At 47.6% G+C, this 13,369-nt stretch overlaps 1 protein-coding gene across 13 annotated transcripts in view; it reads right to left on the bottom strand.

Moving 5' to 3' along the window:
- Megf11 (multiple EGF like domains 11) overlaps nucleotides 1-13,369 on the bottom strand; it is a 213,141-nt gene that overhangs the window by 4,604 nt on the left and 195,168 nt on the right. For 3 of the 13 annotated variants that reach the window (XM_038323231.1, XM_038323235.1, XM_038323233.1), the window contains 7 exons: nucleotides 13,011-13,139; nucleotides 12,411-12,539; nucleotides 10,936-11,172; nucleotides 9,491-9,609; nucleotides 7,544-7,610; nucleotides 7,001-7,102; nucleotides 4,629-4,685 (listed from right to left, as the gene is read on the bottom strand). In XM_038323231.1, the coding sequence (XP_038179159.1) occupies nucleotides 4,629-4,685; nucleotides 7,001-7,102; nucleotides 7,544-7,610; nucleotides 9,491-9,609; nucleotides 10,936-11,172; nucleotides 12,411-12,539; nucleotides 13,011-13,139 (840 nt within the window). Of the gene's footprint in view, nucleotides 1-3,148; nucleotides 4,295-4,628; nucleotides 4,686-7,000; nucleotides 7,103-7,543; nucleotides 7,611-9,490; nucleotides 9,610-10,935; nucleotides 11,173-12,410; nucleotides 12,540-13,010; nucleotides 13,140-13,369 lie in introns of those variants that run through there. The other 10 variants (XM_038323239.1, XM_038323243.1, XM_038323244.1 and 7 more) reach the window with 8 other exon arrangements.

The raw sequence follows: 13,369 nt of genomic DNA, 5'->3' as shown, positions 1-13,369 counted from the left end.
AAGAGTAACCTAAGAGGCTTCTTGCCTCTAAATGTCTGTAGCGGTCAGCTGGTGAAATTACTGGGAATCTTCTCACTAGAACCACCACCATTTCCATTTGGAGCTGTTATTTAAGCTCCCTGTCCCCAGCTGTGATTTTACTGAAACTGTTAAAAAGCGAAAGCTGTGTCTCAAGGGGAACTGGATATGCAAGTGGCTGAAGGAACTGAGATGGGCACCACCATGAATGGTCTGGTATACAGCGGGTCTGGTGCGGAGGGGTTTACTCTGAACGTTGGCAGCTCTTGTTTTAGCAGGCAGCATTTCCTTGGTTTTGTGTAAAAGTGTACTCACAATGCTGGGACACAGTAGAGCTGGTAACTAAGTCCCTCCTCCTGTCTCAGGGCTTGTGAAGAAGTTGAGACAGTGAGAAAGTAAACTCCTCAGGGTCCCACTGTCTCAGTACAGTGGAAATTCAAAGCACTTTTCATTGCAGCTTCCTCACAAGTTGGGAGGGAAGTTGGCTTTAGTCCGGTTGGTCTAAGACTGACCTTGGTAGCACCTGACTCTTAGGAGGAAAAACATTCTTGCTAGATAATGAGCAGTCTCGGCAGTTCTAGCTAGGACTGAAGGGTAGGTAAATAGGTACTTCTGCTGGTGGAAGCCTACCCACATGGAGAACCGCAGCCTGGGTTCTGGACTGTGACTTGCCTCAAGCTGTCATCTTAGTTTGCCTCTCAGTGCTTTCTTAGTACAGGGGAGTGGTATAAGCCTGAGAACCTCTGAGTCAGCCCAGTATGGTTGGTCTGAACTCACCAAGCAGGGAGAGAGACTCGGGGCTTCTTGTTGAAAGCTATTCATTACCTGTCACCACTGTCTTGGTTGTGTATTATGTGGAATTGAGGGATAGCTTAGCTTATTTTATGTAGCAGTGGAAGAGTGACCTTCATTCCAGTTAGGTTTTGGAAATGAGTGATTTGGCACACCTGTAATCCCAGCATTTGGGAGGAAAACGCTAGCAGATCTGAGTTTAAACCTAGCCTGGTTCACACATCAAGCTCCAGGCCACCCAGAGCTTTATAGTGAGATCTTGTCTCAAACCAAACAGAAAGAAAAAAACTTGGTGAGAGGCAGGGCAGGAAGAGACTGTTATTACTATTTAGAAATGAGGAAACCAAAGCTCAAAGTTTGTTAGTCTAATACTTAGTGCTTAGGACTCCTGCTGTCTTATCTGACAAGATTTTTTTCCATCAGCATATCTAGTTACCTGGAGTGCAAGGTCTTCACAGCTGCTTCAGTTTATCCTTCCTGGACATACCAAGGCCTGCTGAGAGGAAAGGCTAAGCTTGAAGCTTAGTGACTGAGTGGCTAAGATAGAGTAGTGGGAGAGCCTTAGAGCCTCACTCACTGTATGTTCACAGAAAGTGAAACAGCGGGTTGCTCTCAGTGTTTGATGAAGAAAATGTTAGCTTTTTATCCATTTCAGTATATTCCTTCTCCTGAGCTAAATTGGAGCTGGGGGTTAGGCTCTTCTATACAAGGTTTGCAGGCCAAGACAGGATGGAGAAATCCATGAAGAGTGATGGTTGGGGAGGGTGCTGAGTTATCCCGTCTCTGCTGGGAACTGGAGGAGATAGGGTAAGGGTATGGCAAGCTAGAAAACTCAGGAAGCCAAGCCTTTCTCTTGTTGAGTCATCCACCTGCCTGCTATGATGGCAGGGTGTGGGGAAGAGTAACCAGCTGGGCTAGGATACTTCCTCATCCCTTCAGCCCTACTCCCACCCCACTGCCTGCTTGTCAGGGCACTGTGCGAAGAAAGGGGAAGCATGCAGTCTTCCAAATGCCCTGACATTTACTCTCTTTGTTTCCTCCTGGACCATGTGCAGTCATGCATATTATCACAGCCAAGATGGGTTTCTGGAATGAACATCTTCATTTTTTGAGGAAGCACAAATATAAAGAGGAAACAACTTCTCAAAGCTGTTCTGTGAATATGTTCTGAATCTGTTAAGGCCTGATAGCCATTTAAGGCCCAAGTTACTCAAATGTATGTAGAAACTCAGGCACTAAGTATCTGTTGATCACCTCTGAGCTACTGCTATCAATAGGAGGTCACACTGCTGCTTCTGTTCCTGGGGTTAAGTTCTTCACTTCGGTGAGAAATAGGATATGGGGAGGGGTGAAGTGGGGGTGGGAGTAGAGTGGTGTCTAAGATCCAGAAAACACTGGCCAACCACAAGAGTTGTCAGGAATTCAGTGGGCTTCTGAATGTCTGAGAACCCAAAGTTACTTGAAGGAGTGGCTGGCAAGGGAGCACAGGTTGTCGGAATGGCAGTACAGGCTCAAGAATTCCCAGACAGAAGGTAGAGAGTAGATTTTTTTCTGTCAGACTCTGAATGCATGACAGACAAGGAATTGGACATGTGACAGTTTATTGAACAGTCATTATGCTGCAGAAAAAGGTAAGACAGGTGCTTAGCTGTGTAAGCAATCTCCTTCAGTCTCCCAGGGTGACAGTGAGTGGAGTTCCCAGTTAGAGAAAAAGGTAGATGTTACCTGAATTAGGACTGTTAGAATGTCAGAGTTGGGTGACCTTAGCAATGGTGCTGTTACAGCTGTCCTTTTAAAGAGGCCAAGACCCACATGGACTGCTGTGTCTAGTGAGCACCATACGACTGAACTGGGACCCAAATGTTTCATTCTCTGGCACCTGCCACACAAACACACACACCTCTAGACTCTTAACTAGTCCTGTGGGGTTGGCTCGCCCCTATTGCTTTAGGAAATAGTTTAAATAAGTGACAGGAAGTAGCTGGTCACGGATATTTGGGGAATTTAGCCTGTAAGTAGGATTTGTTCCATGAGTTTTGTAGCATTTCACTGGCCTCTTTTTGAATTCTGTTGTGCCATGTTGGCCCCCAACATGTACATTTGCCTACACAGCTTTCTCTCTCTCTCTCTCTCTGAAGGCTGATCAGAGCCATGCACTGAGATGACTCCAGGAGACAGGAATGCAATGATGCCCAGGTAGAGACTGGCTTTCATTGGCTTTGTTTTACATTTATAGTTTTGAGTTTAAAAGTAGTTACCCTAATCACCATGCACAGGATGACAAAGTGTATAGCGAAGGTGTGCTAGTCTCAGGGCCTGGGTGAGCTGTTCTCCATTGAGTCATGCAGTTTCTCAGAGCCGCAGAGGCCCTGGGAGAGCCCTCCAAGTCCCCATTCCACATTGAGAAACAGATTTTGGGTCATAGTGAACAAGTGGCATTATGACTCTTCTGTTGGCATCCTTACATCCCGAAATGGCGATTATTTAAGCCAGAATCCTCAGAAACTTGCCATAATCAAACTCCAAGGGTAATGCTGCCTATAGGCTAACTTGGAACTTGGGCTCTCCCTCCTCAAACAGGTCTCCTGGGCTTTGCATATCCTAAATGGTTAGCCCTGCTGTTCTTTTTCTTGTAGAACACACCACCTCCGAAGTTTTGCTCGTTTACTTCTGATAGCCAGCTTCCCAAGAGTTGTACACAAGTTGCTCTCCTTTCTCCTTGATTAGGAGATGGCCATGCTAGGTTTGAAAGGTCAGAACCTGGGAAATCTGGGGCAGTTTAGACAAATATAGTTGGATAATAAATTATATAAGGATAGCCTGAGATACTCCTCTTAATTGCAGAGTGAAGGGACCCCCTCTCCATCTACTGCATCTGATGCTGGTATAAACCTGCAATTTGAACATTTGTGGGGCGATTCTGGTGCAGAGGTAGATATAGAATATCAGTGGGATCCTTGCTGACTTCTGTTACTGCTCTTTCGGTTTGACTGAGACATTCCCCAGAGACATCACGTTGGTACCACTTTTATAATATACAAAAGCACTTCTCATCCGATTTTATTGGACACCCAAGATAACCTTGTTAGATAATAAGACAGGCATGAGTCAACAGGACAGGCATAAATATCCCAACCTTGCAGATGAAGAAACAACCTTAGGAAACACACGGTTAATAAGTGACAGAGTTCCAAGACACCCTGCCTAGCTCACATGTTCCAGCATTTAAACCGAGGACCTAATTGGGGGATGGGGGACTGGACTTGATCTTTGATTTTTGGCTTCACCTGTAGACTTCCTAGAGGGATTGTCCACCTTGTATGTAGTTCTTGTGGCGTAGGGGTCTGTCTTGGCTTCCCTGCTCTTGTGCGCAGAGATCTCCCGAGGGTAGGGGCTGTTTAACACTGGGCATCATTTGTATTCCTTGTGCCCCAGAAAGGTAGCAGGTGCAGGTGGTGGTCCTTGCCAGTACAATGGAAGGCCTCTGGGGCAGGTAGATTGACTTTATTTGAGATTTATAATCAATTTAGCTCGTACTAATTGGTTGGATAATGATGGTCTACATTTCCGAAGACATTTAGTTGGCATCTATAACAAACCCACAAGTGTTTGCTGAGCAGGTGCAACTGCACTGGAAAGATGAATTTATTATTATTAGGATTGCTCCTCCTGGGCAGAGCCACCCAGTGACTCTGGTCCTGTGATCTTTTTAGCTTTTTTGTTTTTTTTTAAGGGACATAAAGGTCTACAGTTTTCTCCCAGGCAGTATTCCTTGCCGTTTCAGATCGGTAACAGGACATCAGGATTAGATACTCTACCTTTGAAGCCTTTGTCCATAATGTATGTGTTCTGACGTCTGTCCATTCCACAAGTGCCTGCATAGAAACAGAAGGAAAGAAAATACAGGGTGAGGTTTCCTTAGACAGCTAGTGGCTTCCTCCTCTCCTTGCTTTTTTCTTCTTTTACCCAGAAAATAGTTTACTCCTAGCAAATTATTCTGGATTTAATCTATTCTAAATAGTTTTGAACACAGAGGGATTCTTAAAGGGTCCATCACATCAGATGGGCTGCAACCTTTTTTTTTCTTTCCTTTTAGTCTGCACCTGCCTTTCAGGATCTCTGTAGGTGAAGTGCCAGGCTCTAGAGGCACAGGGTAAGGAATAAAGCTAGACCTTTAGCTGGAGGGTTCCAGATGCAGAGAATTCTGATTCTCCTTTCTCTTGGTTTCAGAATGGAGTTGGAGACAGGGTTTCTCACCTCTTTGCTCTGATGGGGGCCAGGGAGAAATAGACAAGTAGCTGGGTTACTTAATTAGTTTACTTTCCGGGAAGAACAGTCATTCCCAGCCACAGCCCGCTTGCTCAGTCACTCATTTTGAAGGGCGTGGGGAAGTAGAGCTTTGTTCCTGAAAATGGTGCCAGTGTTTTTCAGCCCTAAGGACTTCTTTCTTAATTTTGCTGTTAGCTTTTTTTTTTTTTTTTTTTTAGGTTCCCAGAACGCATGGTCCTGAGCTCTAGCCACAGGCAGGACATAAACTTGAGTGGATTGCTATAAGTGACCCCAGGGGTGGGACAGGAATGACTAACTTATAGTTACCCCACCCTCCCCGGTGTTTCGTTTTGTCTTTGGGAGTTTTTTTTGGGGGTTTAGTCCTTTGTTTTAGATTGATTTCTATTTTAATAGACATCTACATATATAGTACATGAGTACAGGTGCCCGCAGATGCCAGAGGTATTGGATCACCTGGAGCTGGAGTTTCAGGTGGTTGTGAACTGTCTGATATGGGTACTGGGAACCAAGAGCAGTATGGGTTCTTAAACCAGATACACCTTGGTCTTTAATTGAAAACAGTACCAGGAAGGTAGTTGGCAAATACTTACTAAAATATAGTCTAACTCCAGTTAACTATCCCACATTTGTGACACCAAAGACAAACCCACTAATACTAGGATCCTTCCTCCACATTAAGTTTTCCCAAGTTGAATTTGCAGACCATGCCTATGTGCCCACCTTTTACACCTTCCTGAGTGGTATGGCAGAAGCACACCATCCTAAAAGTGCCCAAGAAGCCCATACCCTTAAACCTGTAGCAGGCCATGTTGACCTAGTTTAACACTTAGTCAAGGATTTCCTTTGCTCTGCTTGAAGAAAGGGGGGTGGCTACAATGTTAGCTCCCCTCTTTAAGAAACAGCTGTCCAAAGAATACCAGAGACTTTCAAGAATATACAAGCAAATACAAAGTTGAGTTGTGGTAGAGCCTCAGGTTCTCTCCCAGTAGCCACAGTTAGCTGGCTGTGAGCTAACAAAGACTGGTGTGAGGTGCTCTAGCTACAGTGATTGAAGGTCTGTGGAACATGGAGGAACTAGGGCTGAGTCCTTATGAGGCCCAGGTGCTCCCAAGCTCCTATTTGGATCACAGTGGCCTCAAGTGAAGTGAGGGCAGCTTAGCCATAGTTGACTTACAGCCAGCAGGGTCTTTGTAACGATGCCTACTCAACAAGATGAATTCCGAACCTTCATGCTTCCCAGACTACAGACCTGAGGAAGTTGACTTAGTTTCAGTGGAGCATTAAGAGTCACCTAGAGCTGGCTAGCATTCTGAGGCCCTGCCCTAAGGTACCCTAGAAGAGCTACTTTGTAGGGAGGCCGCATCCCGTGTCTATCCTTTGTACTCTTTTGACATTCATTTTTGTAACTGATGCACATGTTCCTCCTTTCAGGACTCACTTGCCAAGTGTCTTTTTCACACCCCTCTCAGGCCACCACTTTTGAGCTCAGTGTTTGAGTCCAGAGGATACTTAGTGGTAGATCTGCCTACCTTTTCCCAGTCTCTTCTCAACAACCCTACGTCATTTTCTAAGAAGATACAGTTTGAGCCACTGTTAGGTCTGGGGCCTTTCTGGGGATCTTTTTGTCCAGAGAGCCAACATTCTGTTATCTACATCATTATTGGGTCGCATGTTGCAGAACAGAGTATAGCCAGGCTGTGTCCCCTCCATAAGCAATCCCAGTTTGTCCACATCAGCTAGCATGGCAAGGGTGAACAGGGTAGTAAGAAGGACTGGGACAAACTGCTGCCTTTGGGTAGGGCTTAGGAGCTATAGACTAATCACGGGAAGGCTCCATGGAATCAGGGACAGGGTGTAGCGCAGTCCGCTATGGGGTGGAAGGAAAGGCTGGGGGTCTGACCTGGTGAGTGTGGCTCATTGTGGCGGCTGAGGTGTCTAAGTTCAATGTAGAAGTCCTCGGGCGGGTACCTGGCCTCCAGGGCACTGATCTGGAAATGGGAGTCTAGTGAGAGGAATGACAGGGAGGAGCCATTATTCCCAGGGCCTGGATGGCAGGGGAAGGGGGTGAGAAGCACAGGGTAGGGCAAGGGGCAGGCCAGAAGGAATCAAGATCTCCATGTAGCATCCAAAGGGACTGGGGTTATCTGTCCTCCTCTCTTCCCCTCCCATTCCATTCCACCCTCCACTGGGGCAGAGGGTAGAAGCCTTGAAAAGTATCAGGCAGAGGATCCTTTTCTGCCTGTGGCAAATACACTTTCTGCTTCCACCTGGAAATCTCCACATTCCATCCCTGGTAGTCAGTGGGCTACAACCATGCACTCCTGTACACCACAGGGAAAGCCATGCTCAGGACTCAACTCTCTTGCTTTGAGGTGGGGCAGCTCCCCTCAGTACAGAGATCAGGGTGGGACCGATGGGGATGATGACTCAAACCACTACTGACCTAACACGTTCACATAGCTGTAGGGGGTCCAGCCTGTTGTGTCTCTGTCAAGGGACTTGTTACTGAGCTGTTTGAAGAGGAGAGCCAGTTAATACCTCACGTCTTAGCTGCCCTTCCCCAAGTTGGTACTTGGTAAGATGTTCCTGAGCTCCCAGACCCTGGATGACTGAGTAAAGAAGGACCAGACAAATATTATATGACAAACTACCATGCTGTAGTTGAGGCCAATGAAAAGAGCATATGCCCAAACCAAGTTCTTAGGCCCCTGTGGCATATGGAGTTATGCTGCGGGGACAGGTCGGGGAGGAGGGGGAGGAGACACTCTGTCATAGGGCATCCCCAGCACAGAGGTAGGGGCTGCCTGCAGTTCTTGCTCCTGGGCCATATATGAAAGTCTAATGTGACCAAGGGGAAGTTCCAGTCATGAGACTGATGCAGTCCTCTCCCTGCATTCTCTTAGCAGCCCTTTATGTGAGGAAAGGATGTTATTTCAGATGTGGGACCATACTCAGATACACAGAAGCCAAAGGCAAAGCTGGCTCTAGAATTCAGGTCACAGTTGCCTGTCCCCTTCATGACAGTGCCTACCTTTGCTCCAGATGTTCTATCTCCCAGGAGGGGTTCTTGTGTACATAGGGCCAGTCTCAGCCCTGTGATGGGAGCCAAACCAGTCCTCTACTGAAAGAGTAGCTGGCTCTTGCACAAATAATGTTGTGGCCTGGAACCTCTGTCCCATCCCTGGCTTGTGCCTCTAGCCTGCTGCAGCTTTGATAACATGGCTGGAGTTAATCAAGGGCTGCCTGATGGGTAACTAAATTCTCTTCTCACAGCTCCTCAAGCTAAAAGCTGAATTGAGCCTGCACACAAGAGCCTTGTTGGAAGATGACAGGCAGAGTCGTCAAAGCTATTGGGCTTCTGAGTAACCTGCATACAACTTGCCTGTTTCATAGAAAAGCAACCCCCAGGTCTGTGGGCTGGTGGTCATTCTTCAGTGGACCGATGGGGAGGAAGGGATTCTCAGAGCTCCAGGGAAGAGGCCTAAAATATGAAAGTTGTGCCCCTGGTCCGGGATAAATGATGGTACAGGAAGCCAGGTATTCCAGGATTGTCACTCCCCAAATGGTCCTGCCATTCTGAATGTATGTGTTTGGCACGTGTTTAGGTAGGTGTTAGGAGGTATGTATGGCAAGAGCCCCTCACAAACCTTATCCTTGGAGCTGTTCATGTCTCAGCCTCTCACACTGCCTCTTACTGGTCCATCAAGGGATGTACTACATGCTGTCTTGTCTGTTTACATATACATACATATATTATGAGAAATCTAAGGTTTGGAATATTTGTGACTAAAGACACCTATTCATTCTGTGACTTAGTGCTATGCTTGGAGCTGTCGGGGAGAACACACCACTGGTCCACCCCCTTTCAGCAAGAACACTAGCTAGCATTTGGGTTCCTATCTGATGTGTGTATTGATGACATGTTTGCCCAAGTTTAAGAGGCATCAAATAGTTAATTGAATAGTGAGTTACTTCAGAGTATATTGCTAACACACTGTAGTAATTTGTGGTAAACACATACATTTTGAGTATATGTATTGGCACATGACCAAAGTGGTTACATGGTATACACGGGTGTGGGATAAGATGGTTGCATGTGATGTTACTGTGTTCTGGTAGGTACTAGTTATCTGTACACAAGGTGCAGATAAGTTCCAATGAGTGGGCAGCATGGTGTAGTTGCGTGGGATAGAGCTTGCTGTCTCCATAAAATATACTCTTTCCCAGTTTCATGATTCAGAGTGTTCTTATGTACCACGAGTCTTAAGATCGTTCTTAATGTAGAAGTTCCACACAGCCTCCATGTTGGGGTGCATTTCCTTCCTGGGCAGAAGGGAGTGTTTAATGGAGAGGATTGTAGGTGAGGGCTGGGGAGCCAAGGGGCCAGTACCTTGGTGGGGCTGTTCCTGTCCAGAGTGCTGGCCTGGCTGGTGGCAGGCCCCCCGCACGCCAGTGTGTGGTAGCTGGCATTGGAAAAGCACTGGGCATGGCTGCTACTTTGAGACAAATCTGGGAAGAGAACAAGGAGCCATATTCCATCAAACACCTGTCCTTGTTTGAGATGCCCCAAACTAAAGCTGGGGCTGGGCATTTTTGAGTGTCCCCTGCAAAGACAGCCAAATCCCCCACATCCTCCAAGCTACCTGGCATCCAGTAGCTCTAAAGCAAGCAAGAGAGCCAGCCATGTTTTCTTCTTACTAATGCCAGCCCTCTGTGTAGCTTACAGACCAGGATTGCTAATATGGGTTATCATGGTCAGCTGGAAGCTGTTCACTGCTGACTCTGGCTTTATGTCTTTGAGTTTCTATTTTAGGTAGATTGACTTTCCCTTGCTTCCCCCTATGGTCAGACACTAGTAATAAGTACATAGAGAACTCCATTCTTGTTGACCCTAGCTCTTCTGAAGTTTCTTCAGGACTGGGGAAAATCAGCCATTCCTGCTCATTGTCATTATAGAAGAAAACTGCCAAATCTAAATGGGCCTCGGCTTTCATCAGAAGATGTTGGCTTTGGCTAGACCCCAGAGGTCTCTGAAGGCAACGTCTGTACTGGGGCCAGCTGTCTATCCTGTTCCTGGCATAGAGCTGGCACACAGCAGGTGGCACTTAGCAGGAATGGCAGATGTGGTCTAGGTGCTCTTAAACACAAGGTAAAGGAGACTATAGATCAGCTACAAGCCATTGGAAGGTCACCACCCTCTCCTCAACAGTGCAGGCCTAACCAACACCAGGGTGTTTGGGAACCTCTACTGGTTAGCTAAATATGAAGCAGAAAGCCTTCTCTTCAAGGTATCAATCAGTTCAGGGGAGAGAAAGGATCTGGTCAGTTTCATACATCCTCTCTCAGACTACCACGGGATGCCATATCTAAGCACACAGGGCTCTTATCAAACATGCAGACCTCTCCTAAGTGAGGCACCCCTTCACCTGTTACTTCACTTCTGGGGTGCTCCTCAGGGATGACCTGAGGCTCTCCCAGAGAAAGCAAAAGTCAGTAGGTACTCAGGCTTCACACAGGGAACTATCCTCTCTGTTGCTTAGAAAAGTTGCTACTTACTATACATCTCTTATAGACACAGCCTGATGAGAGGGGTGGGGATGTGGGGGGTTGGCACCCAGCTTGGGCTCCAGTAAGCAACACTCCCCTGGAACTGCAGACTTCTCCAACTCCATTTTCTCTATGGGATTACCATCCTTGGGCCTAGCTACCCACCCTGCAGGTATAACGAACCACCCACGTTGAACCAAGAATATAGATGTTCCTGCGAAGACTGCAGGCCTGCTGAGTTGTGTGTGTGTTGGGTGGGGGGAGATAGATGTTGGGGCATAACCTGACCTGAGAGAGAGTAGTCTGTGCTGGTCATCCTCATGGCTGGGGTGTAGGAGACACGAGGAGCCAAGTCACGGCCTTTTTCTTTCTGCCGCCTCCGTCGCCAGGCAAACAGGCCCAGCAACACCACAACCAGGAACAACAGGAGGATGATGCCCGTGACAGCACCCACTGAGTGCCGCTCTGCTCCCAAAGCTGGACTGATCTTGGTGTAGGGATTCAGTTCATCCATCATGAGGGCAGCTGTGGGCAGAGGGAGGCCTGAGCCAGAGACGGGCCTGATTCCAGTATACTTCCTGGCTTTGCCCCTTTATCCCCACCTAATCTCAACCCTCACAGTGCCTCCGTTTCTTCTAGTGCCAGAATGATCAAGTCCCAGGGTCACAAGAAGAAAATGTGATTTAAGTGTGAAGCAAAATAAATGCTTACTGAATATTTACTCAGGTCCACACATGAGTTAAAGTTATTTTATCATTGTGTCAAGCCTACAAAAGGGGAACTAATTATTTACCTTTTCCACACAGTTGCAAAAGTAAACTGAGTCACCAAGGTTAGGTAACTTGTCTAAGTTCACCCAACCAGTAACTTAGTCAGGAAAAACTGGCTTCAGCTACTCTTCCTGCTTCCCAGCTATGTGATTAAAATGTCCATGGGAACAGTAACCCCAATGTCCCCAGGGAGTCATAAGCACCAAATGATAGACTGGCCTTGACAGCGGGGAGCTCTGTGACTGCCTGTTACTGCCCCAAGACACAACTCTTGATTATATATGTGTGGTTAGGTCCCTCTGAGACTGCTCAGGTGAGGGTCTCTTCTCCAGCTGGGCAGCATCTGGACCTCTCCCTGGCTCTCTGCTGCTGCCTGGAGAGAGCTGGCTTTCAGTCTAGGGAGGAAAATGCTGCATTTTTGCCTCAACTGCATGGCTTCAGACTGCCAAGTAAGTTTGTCTGACATGGGTAATTGAGAGCCTGTTTTCTGCTCCCAACTTCTAGAACCAACAATAACCTCTCAAGCCTACAAAACTTTACAAAGAGGTTTTTACATGCACAAAGCCACCATTTACAGAGTGCTCATATGTGCCAGGCATGCGCCAAGGCCTTCCTTGATCCCCTCAGATGTACCATGGATGTTGCCAAGCTGTAGCTCTAGAGTTCAGTTGAGCCCTTTGGACAAAGGTTAACATCTACTCAGTTGAATGTGGAGTAAAAGGCCCAGCAAAGGAAATGACCTGCCCAGAGACACCTAGCAGGGAGTGGCAGAAGTCAAACCCGGCACGTTTCAGTTTAGCCTGATTGGCCTTCCCAGCACTAGCCCATGGGGGAACTCCCAGAGAATATGCATGGAGAAGCTCTGAGGTGAGGCTCCCAACTATGAATAAAAGGTAGCGTCATAAACCTCAACTGGTCTGGTTAGAACTCTGAAGCCACCAATGATTGGGCCCTTTCCACCCCTGTCCAGACATTCTGCCACCTGTGTGTTACCTTGGTCACACCTGATTCCTTTGAATCCGGGGCTGCAGTAACAGGTACCAGTGACATGGTCACAAGTGGCATTGTTCATGCACTCACATAGCTGCTGACACCCATATCCAAAGGTTCCGGGGGCACATCCTATATGATATGCAGAGTGCAAGTAAACAGTGAGACACAGCCACCCTCCACGCCCCTCCCACTCCAGGTGGGGAAGCCCGTGGCAACAGGACAGTTGTATCCCACCCTCAATGAGGCCTTTTGAACTGGAGTGCCCGTTTTGCTTCGATAGCTGGGAATGGTAGAGTGTATCATGTGAGTCAAGGCACATGGGCACAGGAGCAGGCAGCCTCACCCGCCTCTCCCTCCTGAACTCATTTAAAGAACCAGAAAGTCCTGCCTACCACACCCCTGCCCTGTCTGAAGTGGCGAGAGATACTGTGACCATGAGTATGTAGGGTTAGCCTTAAGTCTTTCTCAGAAGTTGTCCTCAAAGTCTAAAGTTCAGGAGCTGAGGTGTCCTGGATGGGAGTGGGGGTTGAAGGAAGCAGCTTCCCCTACAATAGGCAGAAGCCCAGCCCAAATACCAGGAACAGGGTTGGGGCTGCTTACTCTGTTCACAGTGGCGCCCGGTGAAGCCTGTTCGACAGGTACATTTCCCAGTGATGTGGTCACAGTTGGCTCCATTCTGACACTGGCATATGTGCCCACAATCCTTCCCAAAAAATGCTGCAGGGCAACCTGCAACAAGACCACAGATCACAGCGGCCATGGGCTCAGGGAAACTGCAGAGATGTTGCTGGGACCAGGCTTGTCTGCTGCTTCCTCTGCAGCACGGGATAAAGGCTAGTGAGCCCCTCAGAGCCATCTGTACCCACTGAATCTTGGTCTAAAGGGGTGGAGGGTAGGGGCAAGGTAATCCATGCAACTAGGGCCTCAGCAGCAGAGAACATGCTCTGGTCTCTTGGTTG

The sequence above is a fragment of the Arvicola amphibius genome, chromosome 3 (genome assembly GCF_903992535.2).
Source record: "Arvicola amphibius chromosome 3, mArvAmp1.2, whole genome shotgun sequence".
Taxonomy (NCBI): Eukaryota; Metazoa; Chordata; class Mammalia; order Rodentia; family Cricetidae; genus Arvicola; species Arvicola amphibius.
The sequence above is the reverse complement of the archived record's forward strand: the minus strand, read 5'-3'. Positions and strand labels throughout refer to the sequence as shown.